This window comes from Heterodontus francisci, chromosome 48 (genome assembly GCF_036365525.1).
Source record: "Heterodontus francisci isolate sHetFra1 chromosome 48, sHetFra1.hap1, whole genome shotgun sequence".
Classification (NCBI taxonomy): domain Eukaryota; kingdom Metazoa; phylum Chordata; class Chondrichthyes; order Heterodontiformes; family Heterodontidae; genus Heterodontus; species Heterodontus francisci.
The window spans coordinates 2,583,824-2,602,290 of NC_090418.1; the positions used below are offsets into that span (position 1 = coordinate 2,583,824).

Below are 18,467 nucleotides of genomic sequence, written 5' to 3' on the forward strand. Positions count from 1 at the left end.
TTATTATAAATTGTATATTTATACCCTAAATATAAAATGGTCCCGAATAAATCAAATAGGGAATTCAGGAGAAACATCTTTACCCAGAGAGTGATCAATCAGGTTATCTCTCAGTCTTTTTTATAGACAAAAAGAGCCCCAGCGTGTTCAACCTTTCCTTATGGGTAAAACCTCTCAGTCCCGGTATCATTCTAGTAAATCTTTTTTGCACCTTTTGCATGCCTCTATATCCTTTTCTAATATGGTGACCAAAACTGTTCACAATACTTCCAAGTGCTGTCTAATCAAGGTTTAAAACAAGTTTAACATAAACTTCTCTGCTTTTTATTCTACCCTTCTAGAAATGAACCCCAGTGTTTCGAATCATTTTTTTATGGCTTTATTAACCTATATGTATAACCCCAGATGCCAATGCTCCTCTACCCCATTGAGACACATTTTCCAAACAGTATCTGACCTCCTTATTCTTACCAAAATGTACTACTTCACACTTGTCTATATTGAAGTTCATCTGCCATTTTGCAAGTTTCCAATGTTTGATCATGTCAACATTTAACATTGAAGCTGCTGATGTAAACATTTAACGTGGAAGACCTGCTGTTAAATCATTTCCTGTAATGATGTGGTCAGTCTCTGGAGTGAGTTCCTGAGGTTTCTGTCCCTGTTCCAGTAGATAAAAAGGCTTGTTTTTTTTCAAGTGATCACAAGAAATTTATTGGAATACTTAAAATGCAAACTATCTGCTCCTCAGAGCGTGGTTGGCAAATCGTAAAGGTGAATACCGAATGTCTTGATGGTTTCAGACCATGAATTACACAGAATTTATAGCAGATAAACAGGCCATTCAGCCCAACTGGTCCATGCTGGTGTTTAACATCATAAAACTAGGAGCAGCAGGAAGCCATACGGCCCCTTGAGCCTGCTCTGCCATTCATTAAGATCATGGTGGATCTGATTGTGGCCTTAACTCCACTTTCTGCCTGCCCCCCATAACCCTTTACTCCCTTGTAGATCAAAAATCTGTCTAACGCAGCCTTGAAGCTTCACATGAGCCTGAATTCCACCCCTCCCCCCGCCCCCCCCCCCCCCCCCCCCAAATTCATCTCACCCCATCAGCATTTCCTTCACTTCCTTTCTCCCTCCTGTGTTTATCCACCTTCCTCTTAAATGTATCTATATATTCACCTCAACCACTCCCTGTGGTAGCGAGTTCCACATTCTCACCACTCTCTGGGTAAAGAAGTCCCCAGATCAGCATGATTGTTAAAGTGGCCATGTTGGCGTTGGCTAACCAGCTTTTGAGTAACTTAAAATGTTTGAACATGTAAAACAACGATTAAATCGCGATAACATATTGTTGGAACTCCCAACAAAAGTCAAGCACAGCATCTATCAGGTGGAGCAAGGATGAAGCCATAGCTGGAGTATTCTGGGCAATTGCTGTCTGACTGAACATTGGTGCAGAGGAAATAGTGTACGAAATGAACAACGATTTGCATTTATACAGCACCTTTAATGCAGGAAAACAGCCGCAGACACTTTGCAGGAGTATTAGCAAACAAAATTTGCCAGCAAGCCATATAAAGAGATATTAGGACAAGTGACCAAAAGCTTGATCAAAGAGGTAGTTTTTAAGGGACATCTTAAAGAAGGAGCGAAGTTTTGGGAGAGAATTCCAGAGCTTAGGACCAGGCAGCTGAAGGCACGGCTGTCAAGGGTGGAGCAATTAAAATCAGGGATGCTCCAGAAGCCAGAATTGGAGGAGCGCAGAGATCTTGGAAGGTTGTGGGGCTGGAGGAGGGTACAGAGAGGGGGAGGGATGAGGCCATGGAAGCATTTGAAACAAGGATGAGAGTTTTAAAATTGAGACATTGCCAGATCAGGAGCCAGTGTAGGTCAGAAAGCACAGTGAGTGATGGGTGAAAGATACTTGGTGCAGGTTAGTATATGGGTAGCAGAGTTTTGGCAGCTTCCAAGTATGACGTAAGATTAAACATCTCCCCGCAGAGGGAAAGATGTGGAACGCATACCAGAAAAAAGCAACCAGCACTGTGCGGATGAATAAATTATCTGGGTAGGAGCAGAATGGAGACTTCAAAGGTTCAACATCGTGAAGGATGATTGAACGCTGTGAGGAATATGGTGGTTCCTGAGCTGGTGGGACAATGAATGTATCAGGGCAAGGGAGTGAACTGGGCCAGAATGTACATTGTTAGGTGGAAGGCTAGGGAGTTTGACCTTTTGAGGGGTCAAGAGAAATTTTGAGGAACCTTACATTGGGATTAAATGCTGGGTAAGGTCCCTGAGTGGACTGAATATGGTCTGTGGAAGGAGCAGGTCTCATGGGCTTAAGTGGCATTTTCCAGTTTTCAGGTAACGTGATAGGCCACATGCCTTCTTTAGCTGATTGTGTTTAACTCTCCTTTGTTTCCCCCCTTTTTATATCAGGCGGTGCTGGAAAAAACAGCCACTGACACCACAGCAGCAAAAACCATAACGGACAAGAAGATGGTCACCACGGTATGTTTAACAGAGTTTTTCCTGTGCCTCTGGTGAGATTATTTACTGGTTGACTGACCAGAGGCTGTGGATTGGGGATGGTGGCACAGTGGGATTGCTGCAGCTAACCCGCAATTTAAAACAGGTAGGGTGACCCTAGGTTTGCAAACAGGAACCTTAGTAATGCTCTGTGCTGACGAGCATTCCTCCTTGTGTATAATCAAGCCTCTAAACATTGACCGATCTGCCATACCTGGGTCAGCCACGGCTCAGTGGCTAGCGCAGTCACCTCTGAATCAGAAGGTCGTGAGATCAAGTCCCACTCCAGAGACTTGAGTGCAAAATTTAGGCCAACATTCCCAGTGTGTAGTACTGTCGGAGGGTCAATACTGAGGGGGCACTGCTGTGTCAGAGAGTCTGTACTGAGGGAGTGCTGCACTGTCGGAGGGTCAATACTGAGGGGGCACTGCTGTGTCAGAGAGTCTGTACTGAGGGAGTGCTGCACTGTCGGAGGGACAGTACTGAGGGAGCGCTGCACTGTCGGAGGGTCAATACTGAGGGAGCGCTGCACTGTTGTAGGGGCAGTACTGAGGGAACGCTGCACTGTTGGAGGGGCAGTACTGAGGGAGTGCTGCACTGTCGGAGGATCAGTACTGAGGGAGTGCTGCACTGTCAGTACTGAGGGAGTGCTACACTGTTGGAGGGTCATTACTGAGGGAAGAGCTGCACTGTCAGAGGGGCCCTCTTTTCGGATGAGACATTAATCCCACGCAGTCTCTTTCCTCTCAAGTGGGTGTAAAAGATCCTATTTCAAAAAAGAGAAGGCGAATTCTCCCCAGTGTTCTGTATTTATCCCTCAACCAACATCACCAACAAAACAGATTATCTGGTCATTATCATGTTGCAGTTTGCTATGCACAACTTGGCTGTTGTGTTTTGTACAGTACAACAGTGAATACCCTTCAAAAGTACTTTATTGGATGTGGAGCGATTTGGGACGTCCTGAGGTAGTGAAAGGTGCTTATAGACCCAGAAAGCGGTGAGAAACAGCGAGAGTGGGGCTTAAAAACAGCACAGAGAGAATAAGAGTTTGCCCAGAGAAATGCCAAGTCTTTTCTTTACCTCTCTGAGCTTTGTGTGATTTCAGTCCTTGATCGCTGTCCATTCACTCTTACTCAGAAGTGGGGACATCTGGTGAGGGCTGGATCCAGCGTTCTGTTGTGAAGCCCTTTGCAGTCGAAAAGCCCGATAGCACTTGCATGCAAAATCCAGACGCTTGGCCAAGGGGCCTGAGGGTTTGACTGGCATGTTGGGAACCAGACTAAAGGAGCTGGGGTGGGGGGTGTTGGTGGAAACTAATCTGTGTTGAGAGGTGAAGGGGCACAAGTGGGCGTGTCAGAGGAGGACCTCTGGTAATGCTTTTTTATCTTGATATTACAGGAATCCAAGTCGTTTGCTGTGCACATGTTTCGGGGTGATGTCCAAACTGAGCAGGTGTTCCCCTACCCCTCTGGTATGCCTGAGGAATTTTCTTTAACTGGGGTAAAGATGTAAAACATGAATTTGACAGGATCTGTTGATAACAAAACAGCATGGTTTTTTTAATTCATTCTCGGGATGTGGGCATTGCTGGCTAGGCCAGCATTTATTGTCCATCCCTAATTGCCTTGAGAAGGTGGTGGTGAGCCGCATTGTGCTGCATGGTTCAGTTCTGGGTTCCGCACCTCAGGAAGGATATATTGGCATCGGAATGGATGCAGTGCCGATTCACCAGAATGATACCGGGGCTAAAAGGGTTAAATTATAAGGACATGTTGCACAGACTAGGTGTGTTATCCCTCGAGTATAGAAGATTAAGGGGTGATCTAATCAAGGTATTTAAGATGATTAAAGGAGTTGATCGGGTCGATAGAGAGAAACTATTTCCTCTGGTGGAGGGAGTTCAGAACAAGGGGGCAGAACCTTAAAATTAGAGCCAGGCCGTTCAAGGGTGATGTCAGGAAACACTTCTTCACACAAAGGGGAGTGGAAATCTGGAAGTCTCTCCCCAAAAAAGCTGTTGAGACTGGGGTCAATTGAAAATTTCAAAATTGAAATAGATGGATTTTTGTTGAGTAAGGGGATTAAGGGATATGACGGGTAGATGGAGTTAGGCGACAGATCAGCCAAGATCTAATTGTATGCTGGAACAGGCTCAAGGGGCTGAATGGCCTCCCCCCATTCCTGTGTTTTGGGTGAGGACAGGATCAGGATAGGTTGTGATGCTTTGACTCTCATTATGTCGGATGGCACCTGATGGGCACATGCACAGTGATTAGGAGTCGCCACCACCATGAATTGGGGTCTTCAGGTGAGGAGGGACAAAATGAGAGGAAAGAAAACTTTTGAAAATGTAGAAAGAGTTTTTCTTCTTCCCTAGCCAGCCAAACTAACATCACTCCTTGAATGTGTGTTTGTACAGTTCTGAATGATGAACAGGAGCAGTTCCTCCGAGAACTGGTGGGACCAGTCAGCAAGTTTTTCCAGGTAAGTTATTTCAATCTGTGCTGGAAAGAAAGTCACCAGACATTCACTTTACGTGTGTGTCGGCATAAAGTCCCCACAACCGATAATCCATTGTGCTCTCGCTCGCTCTTTCCTTCTTGCTCACATACACATCCTTGTCTGACACTGCAGGTCTGGAGTCCCCAGCAGAGGGCAGTCAACCTCTCCTGGCACTGGGTCCATTTTCGATAGAGATTTTAAAAAGTCTATGAACACCCAACATCTGAAATAGAGGGGAAACTGCTGGAAATAAACAGGTGTCCTTCAGCAGCTGATCAGAGAGAACAGAAGAGTATAACGTGAATTTCCTAGTTCTGATGACAGCAGGCAATTGGGGGGGGGGGGGGGGGGGGGGGGATGGTCGGTGGGTTCTGAATTAACTAGCTTTCATTCCTGATGCTGGAAATGTGAAATCAGCTGCTGGAGAACAATCTCCAGCTTCACAATCAGACCTAGAACCCTGACACGGGAGATCCTGGAGGTAGAACCTAGTATTAGTCCATGCAATGACTGAGGGAATTCTACCTATAGATTGTTGGAATTTCTGTTTACTAGGTTAATCTGAGAGCAGTTTCTGTCTGCTTTTAAACCTTTTTTTAATTCTTCAAGGTAAGGTTTGTTAGCAGTGGGAAATGAAATGTTTTCCACTCCATTCCTGGCCTGGGTGTATTGAACACTGCCAGATGAGGTACAACAAGGTTAGACATGGATTAAATCTCCATATACACTCTCTTAACACACCCTGATATAAAAGTACAAACCTGCCCTCTAGCATGCTGTTTCTTCATCCCTTATTTCTCATTATTGAGGGGCTGCAATTCCTATCCAAATTATTCTCATCGTGCTCTATTTAATCAATGCTATTAAGGTCATTGCTCACCTAAAGTTTGTTCTCTTGCTCTTTCTATGTTCGAAATACTCTGCCCTATAAACTCTTAATGCTCCCTGTGTTTAAACCAGCCATGACTCCTGTGTCCAACCCTGTCCTTCCCAGGTCTTCAAAACCATACAACAACTCATGCTTCTTAAATCCTCCTTTTCTCTTACAGTCCAGCTCCTAGTGCCATTTAGCCAGCATTGCCTGATATACCTCCACTTCGCTCCCACCCTATCTGACCTTGATTCGGTCCTGCACTCTGGGACTCACTCTGTCACCCTAGCCTCTCAATCGGGGAACCGCCCTGCGGCTGCCCAGTGCAACCTTGCCCCTTGCAAGGTTGAAGTGGTCTTTCTGAAAGTAGTGCCTGTCACATTCTAAGGAAAACTAGTCTTTGCAAGAATGCAGGGGACAGGGTACAAACAAACGTTCCAATGTGGATCTTGACCCTTTGCCCTGCAGGAGGTCAATGACCCAGCAGCCAACGACTCTTTGGAGAAAGTGGAGGACAGTACGATGGAAGGCCTGAAGGAGATGGGGGCGTTCGGTCTGCAGGTGCCCTCTGAGCTCGGGGGACTGGGACTCACCAACACACAGGTAAACCAGACAAAGGAAGGCAACGTTTGCAGGCATCAACAGCAAGCGTGTAACTTGCTTCACTATGGGGTATTTTAATTCTCTCCAGGCAGCACTTCTTCACACAAAGGGTAGTGGAAATCTAGAAAACTCACCGCCAAAAAAGCTGTTGGGTCAATTGAAAATGTCCAAACTGAGATTGATAGGTTTTGTTGGGCAAGGTTATTAAGGGCTAGGGAACAAAGACAGGTAGATGGAGTTGTTACAGCCACGATCTAACAGATTGGTGAAACAAGCTCAAGAGACCAAATGGCCTCCTCCTTCCTGAAGATTTTGACTCAATGCTGGGATGCATTGTCAGAAATATATCCAGTCACTTGGGACATCACAATTCTGTCTCCGCCCAATGCCCACACACCCACTTTCTACCTGCGTTTGGCGTTGTGGATGTACCGGGCAGGAATCATATGCAGTTCATTGGCTGGTTTTTTTTTTGTTCTTTTCTCTCCACCCTTCTGTAACACACGGAATTGTCTTTCTGTTGCCTTTTGCTTGAGAACAAGTATCTCAGCACATACCACAGATGGAGACTGCAGTCCATATTGTTCAGAACCACACAACATGGCATGCGTAGTCAACAAGCCATTGTCGGAGCTGTCTCACCTTTCACCAGTCAGTTGGGTCTCTGAGGAAATGACATACTCTCCATTAGATGGCAGTACTTCAGTTGAAGAATTAATTTTTTTCACTGCGTATTATGAAGTAAAATATTTAGCAGCATATGCAATCGTGAATCTTCAGAAATAAAGATTGTGTGCACTCACCGCCACGATATACAGTAGGAGTGATGTTTGCAGGTCTCCCTGTCTTTGCACTCCCAGCTCTGAGGGGAGAATTCTTTTACTAAATTTTATTTTGCCAACTCCCTGATTTTCAGATAAATTGCTGGAGAAGCAGCGTAGAATTGTCCAGTAACTTCTTTGTTACCTCTCTGACCTGTCATGCACTACAAAAGCTTTCTCAGCCTCTTCCACTTTCCGCTGGGAGGAGCTGCTCCTCGGATAGCCCGATCAAGTGGCCATTCTTGTGTGTGAGAGCGAGCAGAGGAGATTTATTAGAGTGGTATCAGGAATGAAGGATTTCAATGATGTGGAGAGACTAGAGAAGCTGAGATTATTCACAAAAGCATACAGGATCCTTGACTTTATAAATAAAATCATAGAGTACAATGGCAAGAATGTTATGCTAAACCTTTATAAAGCACTGGGTAAGCCCCAACTGGAGTACTGTATCTATTTCTGGGACGACACATTAGGAAAGATGTCAAGGCATTGGAGGGGCTGCAGAGGAGATTTACTAGAATGATACCAGGGATGATGGAGTTCAGTTATGTGGAGAGACTGGAGAAGTTGGGATTGTTCTCCTTGGAGTAGAGAAAATTGAGGGGAGATTTAATAGGGGTGTTCAAAATCATAAAAGGTTTTGATAGAGTAAATAAGGAGAAACTGTTTCCAGTGGCAGAAGGGTCAGTAACCAGGGGACACATTTAAAATGATTGACAAAAGAACCAGAGGGGAGATGAGAATTTTTTTTACATGGCACGTTGTTGTGATCTGGAACGCGCTGCCTGAAAGGGCGGTGGAAGCAGATTCAATAGTAACTTTCAAAAGGAATTGAAAAGGAGAAACTTATAGGGGTATGGGGAAAGAGCAGGGGGTAGTGGGACAAATTGGATAGCTCTTTCCAGAAGCTGGCACAGGCACGATGGGCTGAATGGCTGCCTGTGCTGTAAAATTCTGCAAGATGGCAGGAGTCCATTTTTTTTCCGGAGGCCCCTGGTCAGTTCTAGGTTCGGATTCTGAACCTGCTGTGCAGAGGTGAGGGCCAAAGCTTTGATGGAGGGAACAGAACCAGAGGCCAGCATGTAGGACAACGCAGCCCTGCACTGAGGCGATGGCTATCATGAAGAGAACTGGGTCAGGCGTTACTTTGATGTAAAGAATCTGAATGCTTATTTTCTTTGTTAGTACGCTCGGCTGGTCGAGATTGTTGGCATGCATGACCTGGGTGTGGGCATCACTCTGGGCGCTCACCAGTCCATCGGCTTTAAAGGAATTCTCTTGTTTGGAAATTATGCCCAGAAGAAGAAGTACCTTCCAAAGCTGGCTACAGGTATGGAGCGTTGAGCAGCTGGGGAGAGGGACTAACATTTCATCATTTCAGGGTAGGGGGAAGAGAGACTCACTTCTTGAGAGGGTTCAAATCCAGTTTACAGTGAGGTTTCTCCTTTCTGCTTTGTGTAAGAGCCCATTGTGAAACCTGGATCCTATTAGGCAGAAAAGTGTGTTGAATTGAAGACTTGGGACAGTTTCATCCAGAAGCAACTGGTATGGGAGGTGAAAAAGTGTCCAGTTCATTTTTAGCATGTCTGGGACAGTGTAGAGGGAGCTTTACTCTGTATCCAACCCCGTGCTGTACCTGGTCTGGGAGTGTTTGATGAGACAGTGTAGAGGAGCCCCTCCTCCTCCTCCTCCCACCCCCAACACCCCGCCTCACCCCAAAATATAGTTACTCCATCTTTTGCCAGTCATAGCTCCCTGGCTAGCACTCTCGCCTCCTGAGTCAGAAGGTCATGGGTTCGAGTCCTGCTGCAGAAACCTGAGCATGTAATCCAGGCCAACACTCCCAGTGCAGAACTGAGGGAGTGCTTACTGTTGATAGTGCCATTTTTTGCATGAGACGTTAAACCGAGATCTCATCTTCCCTGTCAGGTGGACATAAAAGATCCTATTGCTTCTATTTTGAAAGAAGAGCAGGGGAGTTCTCCCTAGTGTCCCGGAACCAATATTTAAACCAACATCACTAAAACAAAGGATCTGGTCATTGTCACATTGTTGTGGGATCTTATTGCACGCAGATTGGCTGTCGCGTTTCCTTCAACAATACATTACTTTAAAAAAAAATTATTTTATTGGCTGTGGAGGCATGCTGAGGTGGCGAGAGGCGCTGTATAAACTAAAGTTCTTTCTGCCCAGGTGAAACAATCGCTGCCTTTTGCCTGACTGAGCCAGCGAGCGGGTCCGATGCCGCATCCATCAAAACCACGGCCATCAAGAGCGACTGCGGAAAACACTACATCCTGAACGGGGGCAAAATATGGATCAGGTAATGGTGTGACTTGGCAGAGTTGAGAGTTGTAATAAAATTAGGAAACGCTTCTTTACACATAAGGGCAGTAGAAGTGTGGAACTCTCCCACAAAAAGCAGCAGAGACTAGCTCAGTTAATTTGAAATCTCAGATCTCTAGATTTTTCTAGCCCCAGGGTATTGAGGGAGATGGAGCCAAAGCAGCTGGATGACTTTAAGAAATAGATTAGCCATAATCTCTCAGAATGGTGGAACAGGCTTGAGGGGCCGAATGGCCTCCCATTCCAACAGAAATGAACCAAAACAAGAAATGCTGGATTCACTCAGCAGGTCTGGCAGCATCTGTGGAAAGAGAAGCAGAGTTAACGTTTAGGGTCAGTGACCCTTCTTCGGAACTCAACAGAAATGAATATGGATAGTGATGAAGAGCTAACTAGTAAAATCATTTTCTCACTGGTTGGTGATTTGATGACCGGAGGACACGGACTGAGGATCAACATGAGAGGAATGAAGGGGGAAGCTGCAAGATTCTAATATGTTTGCTGGAGTGGGGCATCTCACAATGAGCCCCATTAGTTAGACTTTCTACCACACCCTTCAGACCAAATTTTTTGCATTGTAAATTGCTGGAAGTTCGAGCCGATAACAATGTGGTGAGAGAAACAGGGCATCTGGGATCCCTAACCCTTGAGATTTAAGCATTGAGAAATGAAGAGAGGAAGGACCGAGAAGGAAATAGGGTAAATTGGAGTCAAATTCAGGGGCAGAGAGAGAGAGAAAGATTCGAAGAGAGGATAAAAAAGGGAAAAATTTAGTTTAAAATGTAATTTGTTTAAATTGTAGCAATGAGATTGAACAGTTTAAATTGTACCCATTCTGGGATGGAGAGACTGATTGGCATTGTATTAACAATTATCATGCCACTACTAGGGTTCTTACACTGTTAAGTCAAGCTGTAACTTTCTGTGGTGTCATTGGTAACTAATGTGCTGATTCAGTAACTTTACGAATCTCACAAGCAGGTTGACGGCGAGTGGTGCAAATCAACGAGGTAATTCTGGCAACAAGCCAAAAGACTTGCAGGTTGATAGGTAAATTGGCCATTATAAATTGCCCCTAGTATAGGTAGGTGGTAGGGAAATGTAGGGACAGGTGGGGATGTGGTAGGAATATGGAATTAGTGTAGGATTAGTATAAATGGGTGGTTGATGGTCGGCACAGACTCGGTGGGCCGAAGGGCCTGTTTCAGTGCTGTATCTCTAAAACTAAAACAAAACAAATTTGCGAATCACGGTATATCTCCTCTTCATCTGAACTTGCCACCTGGTTTTCACGTTAATAATGACTTGTGTTGTGAACTCACTGTTATTTTGCTGGTGAGATTTGGGCCATTGATCCTCAGTCTCACAGCTTGCCATGGAGGGATTTGAACTCCCAACCTCCAGTACTGTAACCATTGGGCTACACACATCCCTGACCATTGTCTGAAGCTGCTTGTCTTCAAAAGTCTTCTAGAAGCCTGAGTATATATGAACAGAACAGTAATCCTATAATGGCGCCCATGTGTTTTGGCAGTAATGGTGGCCTGGCAGATATCTTCACTGTCTTTGCTAAAGTGCCAGTGACTGATGAAACCAGCGGTGAAGTGAAGGACAAAACCACCACGTTCATTGTGGAGAGGGGTTTCGGTGGAGTGACAAGGTAAGTTGTATGCATGTCTAATCTGAGTGGTGTAAAATGTTGGGACTGCACACACACTCTCAGTCAGCGTGTTCCATTCTAAACTCCTATGTCAACATTTATAGTGCAGACTTCCTATGTAAACATGTCATGCTGTACCTGCACTCCCTCCCTCCAGTGAAACATTTCAGCTTTACCACTGGCAGGAAGGTGCAATTACAGTGTACATGTTTACATCGGGATTTATAATGGAAATATAAACAACGGAAGATGAGGACTAAATTACAGTTGCACATCCCACTTTAATCATCTCTCCTCCTCAACCTTGCTTACTCTGAATATTACACTTAGCACTAACCATTTTCAGTCACGGCCATGGGGGATCAATTAGTAATATATTGACCATAAAGGAGAAAACTGGCATTTTGATGGTGCCTTACGCAACCTCATTACGTCCCAAAGTGCTTTGCAGGCAATTAAGTACTTTTTTTGAAGCATAGTTTTTTTTATTCATTTCACGGGATGTGGGCGTCGCTGGCTAGGCCAGCATTTGTTGCCCATCCCTAATTGCCCTTGAGAAGGTGGTGGTGAGCTGCCTTCTTGAACCACTGCAGTCCATCTGGTACGGGTACACCCACAGTGCTGTTAGAGAGGGAGTTCCAGGATTTTGACCCAGCAATAGTGAAGGAACGGCGATATAGTTCCAAGTCAGGATGGTGTGTGACTTTTCTATTTATTTATTTAGAGATACAGCACTGAAACAGGCCCTTTGGCCCACCGAGTCTGTGCCGACCATCAACCACCCATTTATACTAATCCTACACTAATTCCATATTCCTACCACATCCCCACCTGTCCCTATATTTCCCTACCACCTACCTATACTAGGGGCAATTTATAATGGTCAATTTACCTATCAACTTGGAGGGGAACTTCCAGGTGGTGGTGTTCCCATGCATCTGTTGCCCTTGTCCTTCTAGGTGGTAGTGGTCATGGGTTTGGAAGGTGCTGTCGAAGGAATCATGGTGAGTTGTTGCACTGCATCTTGTAGATGGTACACACTGTTGCCACTGCGCACTGGTGGTGGAGAGAGTGAACTTTAAGGTGGAGGATGGGGTGTCGACCAAGTGGGCTGCTTTATCCTGGATGGTGTCGAGCTTTCTAAGTGTTGTTGGACCCGCACTCATCCAGGCAGGTGGAGAATATTCACACTCCTGACTTGTGCCTTGTAGACAGGCTTTGGGGAGTCAGGAGGTGGATTACTCGCCATAGCATTCCCAGCATCTGAGCTGCTCTTGTAGCCACGTTATTTATGTGACTGCTGCAGTTCAATAAATAACTCCCAGGATGTTGATAGTGGGGGATTCAGCAATGATAATGCTGTTGAATGTAATGGGGAGATAGTTTGATTCTCTCTTGTTGGAGATCGTCATTGACTGGCACTTGTGTGTCACTGTCGTAATGTTGGAAGGATGACAGCCAGTTTACGCACAGCAAGCTCCCACAAACAGCAATGTATAATAACCAGATAATCTGTTTTTAGTAGTGTTGAGTTGAGTGGCACAGGACACCAGGGAGAACACTCTTGCCGTTCTCCGAAATAGTGGCCATGGGATCATTTGGGTCTACCTGAAAGGGCATAAAGGGCCTCGGTCTAATAGCTCCAGCAATACGGTGCTCCCTCAGTACTGACCCTCCCGACAGTGCGCCGCTCCCTCAGTACTGGCCCTCTGACAGTGTGGTGCCCCCTCAGTACTGGCCCTCTGACAGTGCGGCGCTCCCTCAGTACTGACCCTCTGACACTGCGTTGCTCCCTCAGCACTGACCCTCTGACAGTGCGTTGTTCCCTCAGTACTGACCCTCTGACAGTGCGTTGCTCCCTCAGTACTGACCCTCCGACAGTGCGCCGCTCCCCCAGTACTGGCCCTCTGATTGTGCAGCGCTCCCTCAGTACTGACCCTCTGACAGTGCATTGTTCCCTCAGTACTGACCCTCTGACAGTGCGTTGCTCCCTCAGTACTGACCCTCCGACAGTGTGTCGCTCCCTCAGTACTGGCCCTCTGATTGTGCAGCGCTCCCTCAGTACTGACCCTCCGACAGTGCGTTGCTCCCTCAGTACTGACCCTCAGACAGTGCGTTGTTCCCTCAGTACTGACCCTCCGACAGTGCGCCGCTCCCTCAGTACTGATCCTTTGACTGTGCACCGCTCCCTCAGTACTGACCCTCCAACAGTGTGTCGCTCCCTCAGTACTGGCCCTCTGACATTGGGAATGTCTGTCTGGATTATGGGGTTTAAGTCTCTGGAGTGGCACTTGAACCCACAACAAAGGCGAGAGTGCTAATCACTGAGCCATGACTGACATCTGCGTGCATTTCTGGAAATTTTATTCTATTTCTATGTCCCCCATTTATAATTGAAATAGCCTATGTGAACATGTCACGCTGCTATCATCACTCTGAGAAAATTCTAATAGTGGCAATTGTAGATCCAAGAGCAAATTAAATGCCATTAGTTTAAGGTCCAGATGGCGTGAGGAAAATTCAAGTAAAATGTCTCCGTCACTGGCGGTTCTGGCATAGAATATGAGCACAGGAGGAGGTTGTTTGGCCCATTGTGCCTGTGCTGGCTCTTTGAAAGAGCTACCCAATTAGTCCCACTCTCCCTGCTCTTTTCCCATAGCCCTAATAATATTTCCTTTTCAAATATTTATCCAATTCTCTTTTGAAAGTTACTATTCAATCTGCTTCCACTGCCCTTTCAGGCAGCGGATTCCAGATCACAACAACTTACTGCATTAAAATAAATTCTTCTCATCTCCCCCTCTGGTTCTTTTGTCAAGGATCTTAAATCTGTGTCCTCTGGTTACTGACCCTGTGGAAACAGTTTCTCCTTATTTCTCTGTCAAAACCCCTTATAATTTTGAACACTTCTATTAAATCTCCCTTTAATCTCTGCTCTAAGGAGAACAATTCCAACTTCTCTTTTCTCTCCCTAAAACTGAAGTCCCTTATCCCTGGTACCATTTTATTAAACTTCCTTTGCACTTCTCCTTCCATAAGGCCTTGACATCATTCCTAAAGAGTGGTGCCCATAACAGAACTGGCCACATTATTCCAGTTGCAGCCTAACCAGTGATTTATAAAGGTTTAAAATGACTTCTTGCATCTGTCTATAAGCGCCAAGAGATCACTGTCTTCGTGCGCTTGTGTTTCAGTGGCCCACCGGAGAAGAAGATGGGGATTAAAGCGTCAAACACAGCAGAGGTGCACTTCGACAACGTTAAGGTGCCAGTGGAAAATATTCTGGGAGAGGTCGGCGGCGGGTTTAAGGTGGCCATGAATATCTTGAACAACGGACGCTTTGGTATGGCAGCTGCCCTCTCTGGGACGATGAAAGGAGTCATTGCCAGAGCTGTAAGTGTCTCTGAAACTGTTCCTGCAGTGAGAGCTCGCCCACTTCAACTACTGGCTAATATCCCATCAAGTCACTCACTCTTCAGTGATATTAAACAATTAACGTTCCTTTTTAAACGTGTATCTAATTGTAAAGAAAGCATTTCTACAGCACCTGTCCCAAAGCACATTACAGCCAATGAAGTACTTTTAGAAGTGTAGTCACTGTTTTAATGTAGGAAATGCGGCAGCTAATTTGCGCACAGCAAGCTCCCACTAACAGCAGCATGATAATGATCAGATACTTTTTTAAGCAATGCTGATTGACGGCACTGTGGAGAACTCCCCTGCACCGTTTCTAAATAGTGCCGTGGGATCTTTTATGCCCCCCTGAGGGGCCTCAGTTTAATGTCTCTGAAAGATGGCACTTCTGACAGTGCAGCACTCCCTCAGTATTGGACTGGGAATGTCAGCCTGGATTATGGGCTCAAGTCTCTGGAGGGGACTTGACCCCACAACCTTATGATTTAGAGGTGAGAGTGTGAGCCACTAAGCCACAGATGACATGTTGGTTCTGTAGGTAAAGGCACTGTCTACTGCCTTATAGAGTACAAGGTCCCTGAGTAGCTCCCTCAACCCCAGTCTGTGTTCAGCATCAACCCTGTGCACATCCAGTGATCACTTGCCAGCAGGAGTCCCTGGACAACGAACGGCAGCAGAAACCTCGGGCTGATTTTGTTCTCAGCTTTATGGCATTGAAGCTAGCATAGTTTAGCTATCTCAGCACAGACCAGAGATCGAACCTGGACCCTCTGCTGGTGTGCTTGCCTGTGTCAGTCATGGCTCAGCGGGTAGCCTGTGTCAGGTCCTGGTTTCGATTCCCACTCCAGAGATTTAAGCCCATAATCCAGGCCAACACTCCAGTGCAATACTGAGAGAGTGCTGCACTGTCAGAGGTTTAATACTGAGGGAGTGCTGCAATGTCGATGGAGCAGTACTGAGAGAGTGCTGCACTGTCAGAGGGTCAGTACTGAGGGAGCGCTGCACTGTCAGATGGCCAGTACTAAGGAAGTGTTGTAGCTTCAATAGAGCAATACTGAGGAAGCGCCACACTGTTGGAGGGTCAGTGCTGAGGGACCATTGCACTGTTGGAGGGTCAGTGCTGAGGGACCATTGCACTGTTGGAGGGTCAGTACTGAGAGAGCATTTCACTGATGGAGGGCCAGTACTGAGGGAGAGCTGAACTATTTTGATGAAGTCTAGGGGCGTTCTTTCCAGTTTTCAGGTCAATACTTATTCCTCAACCAACATCACCAATAGCTTAACTGCTCATTATCACATTGCTGTTTGTGGGTGCTTGCTGTGCACTAATTAGCTGCTGCGTTTCCTACATTACAACAGTGACTACACTTTAAAAAGTACTTCATTGGCTGTAAAGTGCTTTGGGATGCCCTGAGATGGTGAAAAGTGCCGAATAAATTCAAATGTTTTCTTTATGTAAAGTAGTTTACATTTGATTAGAGTCATAGAATCGTACAGCATAGAAACAGGCCCTTCAGCCCACCACGTCCATGCCTATCTATACTTGAAGCACTAATTGAGCCTCATTGAGTTAAACAAGAGTTGCTGAACCAAACAGACCTGAAAAATCCCACGGCCATTCTCATCTCTGCTGAGTTAGCTCATCTTAACTGGGTCTGGTGAGCACGGATTGTAACAAGTGACCTCAGCTTCCCTGAGATTAGGGAAGAGAAAATGGTCCGGGGTTCCCATGCCCAATCGTCTTCCAAGCACTTCTGCTGAAAGGTACATAAGCATCAATACTGGGTAAGGGCTGTGATTTCCACCATGCCACACCCTTCCCCCAACTGCAATTGAATATTTTACTGACATTTTCCAATAGGGCGTTGTGTGAGGTCCCGGTGGACGTGGGAGATTTTTTCCCACTAATTCTTGGGTGTAACCATCGCTGGCAAGGCCAGCATTTATTGCCCATCCCTAGTCACCTCTCACCACCACCTTTTTGAACCTTTGCAGTCCATATGGTGCGGGTACACCCAGGCTGCTGTTAGGGATGGAGTTCTAGGATCTTGACCTATCGATGTTGCCTGGGCTGGAGCATTTCAGCTATGAAGAGAAACTGAAAAGGCTGGGGTTTTCCTTAGAACAGAGAAGGCTGAGGGGGGACATGATTGAGATATACAACATTATAAGAGGCATTGATAGGATAGATAGGAAGAAACTTTTTCCCTTAGCGGAGGGGTCAATAACCAGGGGGCATAGATTTAAGGTAAGGGGCAGGAGGTTTAGAGGGGATTTGAGGAAAAAATGTTTTCACCCAGAGGGTGGTTGGAATCTGGAACACACTGCCTGAAGAGGTGGTAGAGGCAGGAACCCTCACAACATTTAAGAAGTATTTAGATGAGCACTTGAAACGCCATAGCATACAAGGCTACGGGCCAAGTGCTGGAAAATGGGATTAGAATAGTTAGGTACTTGATGGCTGGCACAGACACGATGGGTTGAAGGGCCTGTTTTTGTGCTGTATAACTCTATGACTATGAAGGAACAGTGATATAGTTCCAGGTGAGGATGGTTGTGTGACTTGGAGGGGAACTTGCAGGTAGTGGTGTTCCCATGCGTCTGCTGCCCTTGTTCTTCGAGACGGTAGAGGACGCGGGTTTGGAAGGTGCTGTTGAAGGAGGCTTGGCAAGTTGCTGCAGTGCACCATTTAGTTGCACACTGCTGCCACTGTGTGCTGGCAGAGGGAGTGAATGTTTAAGGCGGAGGCTGGGTGCCATTATCCTGGGGGAACTATTCACCTACTTGGATCAGCACCTTCAGGAGGAAACATTGGTTGGGGGGGGTCGGTTTAGGGGGAGCACATGCTGCATTTCTTTTCTCACAGGCCTGCCTGTGGGTGAGGAATTTTGCAGCTGAGTGCGGCTGATTTCTGCATTTCTTTCTGTCGAAGCTGCTGTGCTAAGCAGTGTCAGTTTGGCAGCTCTGGCGGTGAGCAGGGTCAGGTGACAGGATGAGCATGGGATACAGTTATTTTTGGAAATTACATGTTTGTGTTTTTGCTGCCTGAAACACTAATCTGAGCTGCGGCCCGCTCGCCACACATGCTCGTCGCATCTTGCGTAAAATTGTACTTGACCTACTTTCTGGCACTGAATTTGCACCCCAAATTTAAGAAAAAGAGCTGAAAGAGAGATTCGTCCATTTTGAAACTAATTTTACTGATCTAACTTGGACATACTTTATATTTCAAATTCTTTTGTTTCTTTCTCCCTGACCCCTTGCATTTCTATAATGCTTTCGTAACCTCGGGATGTCCCAAAGCGTTTTACAGCACTTCTTTGAAGTGGAGTCACTGTTGCAATGTAGGAAATGCTGTAGCTAATGTGAGCTCATAATCCAGGCAGACACTTCCAGTTGCAGTACTGAGGAAGTGCTGCACTGTCAGAGGGGCAGTGATGAGGGAGCGCTGCACTGTCGGAGAGTCAGTGCTGAGGGAGCGTTGCACTGTCGGAGGGTCAGTGCTGAGGGAGCACTGCACTGTCGGAGGTTCAGTGCTGAGGGAGCGCTGCACGGTCGGAGGTTCAGTGCTGAGGGAGTGTTGCACTGTCGGAGGTGCAGTCTTTCGGATGAGGCATTAAATCAAGGCCCATTCTGCCCTTTCAAGTGGATGTAAAAGATCCCACAGCCTCTATTTGGAAGAAGAGCGGTTGTGTTCTCCTCAGTTTCC

The 18,467-nt window shown here is 46.2% G+C and overlaps 1 protein-coding gene across 2 annotated transcripts in view; it reads left to right on the forward strand.

Moving 5' to 3' along the window:
- acadvl (acyl-CoA dehydrogenase very long chain) overlaps positions 1–18,467 on the forward strand; it is a 62,541-nt gene that overhangs the window by 17,681 nt on the left and 26,393 nt on the right. The window contains exons 3-10 of one of the 2 annotated variants that reach the window (XM_068023637.1): positions 2,449–2,520; positions 3,940–4,012; positions 4,961–5,025; positions 6,383–6,517; positions 8,524–8,668; positions 9,532–9,661; positions 11,219–11,344; positions 14,539–14,737. In XM_068023637.1, the coding sequence (XP_067879738.1) occupies positions 2,449–2,520; positions 3,940–4,012; positions 4,961–5,025; positions 6,383–6,517; positions 8,524–8,668; positions 9,532–9,661; positions 11,219–11,344; positions 14,539–14,737 (945 nt within the window). The remainder of the gene's footprint in view (positions 1–2,448; positions 2,521–3,939; positions 4,013–4,960; positions 5,026–6,382; positions 6,518–8,523; positions 8,669–9,531; positions 9,662–11,218; positions 11,345–14,538; positions 14,738–18,467) is intronic. The other variant, XM_068023638.1, reaches the window with a different exon arrangement.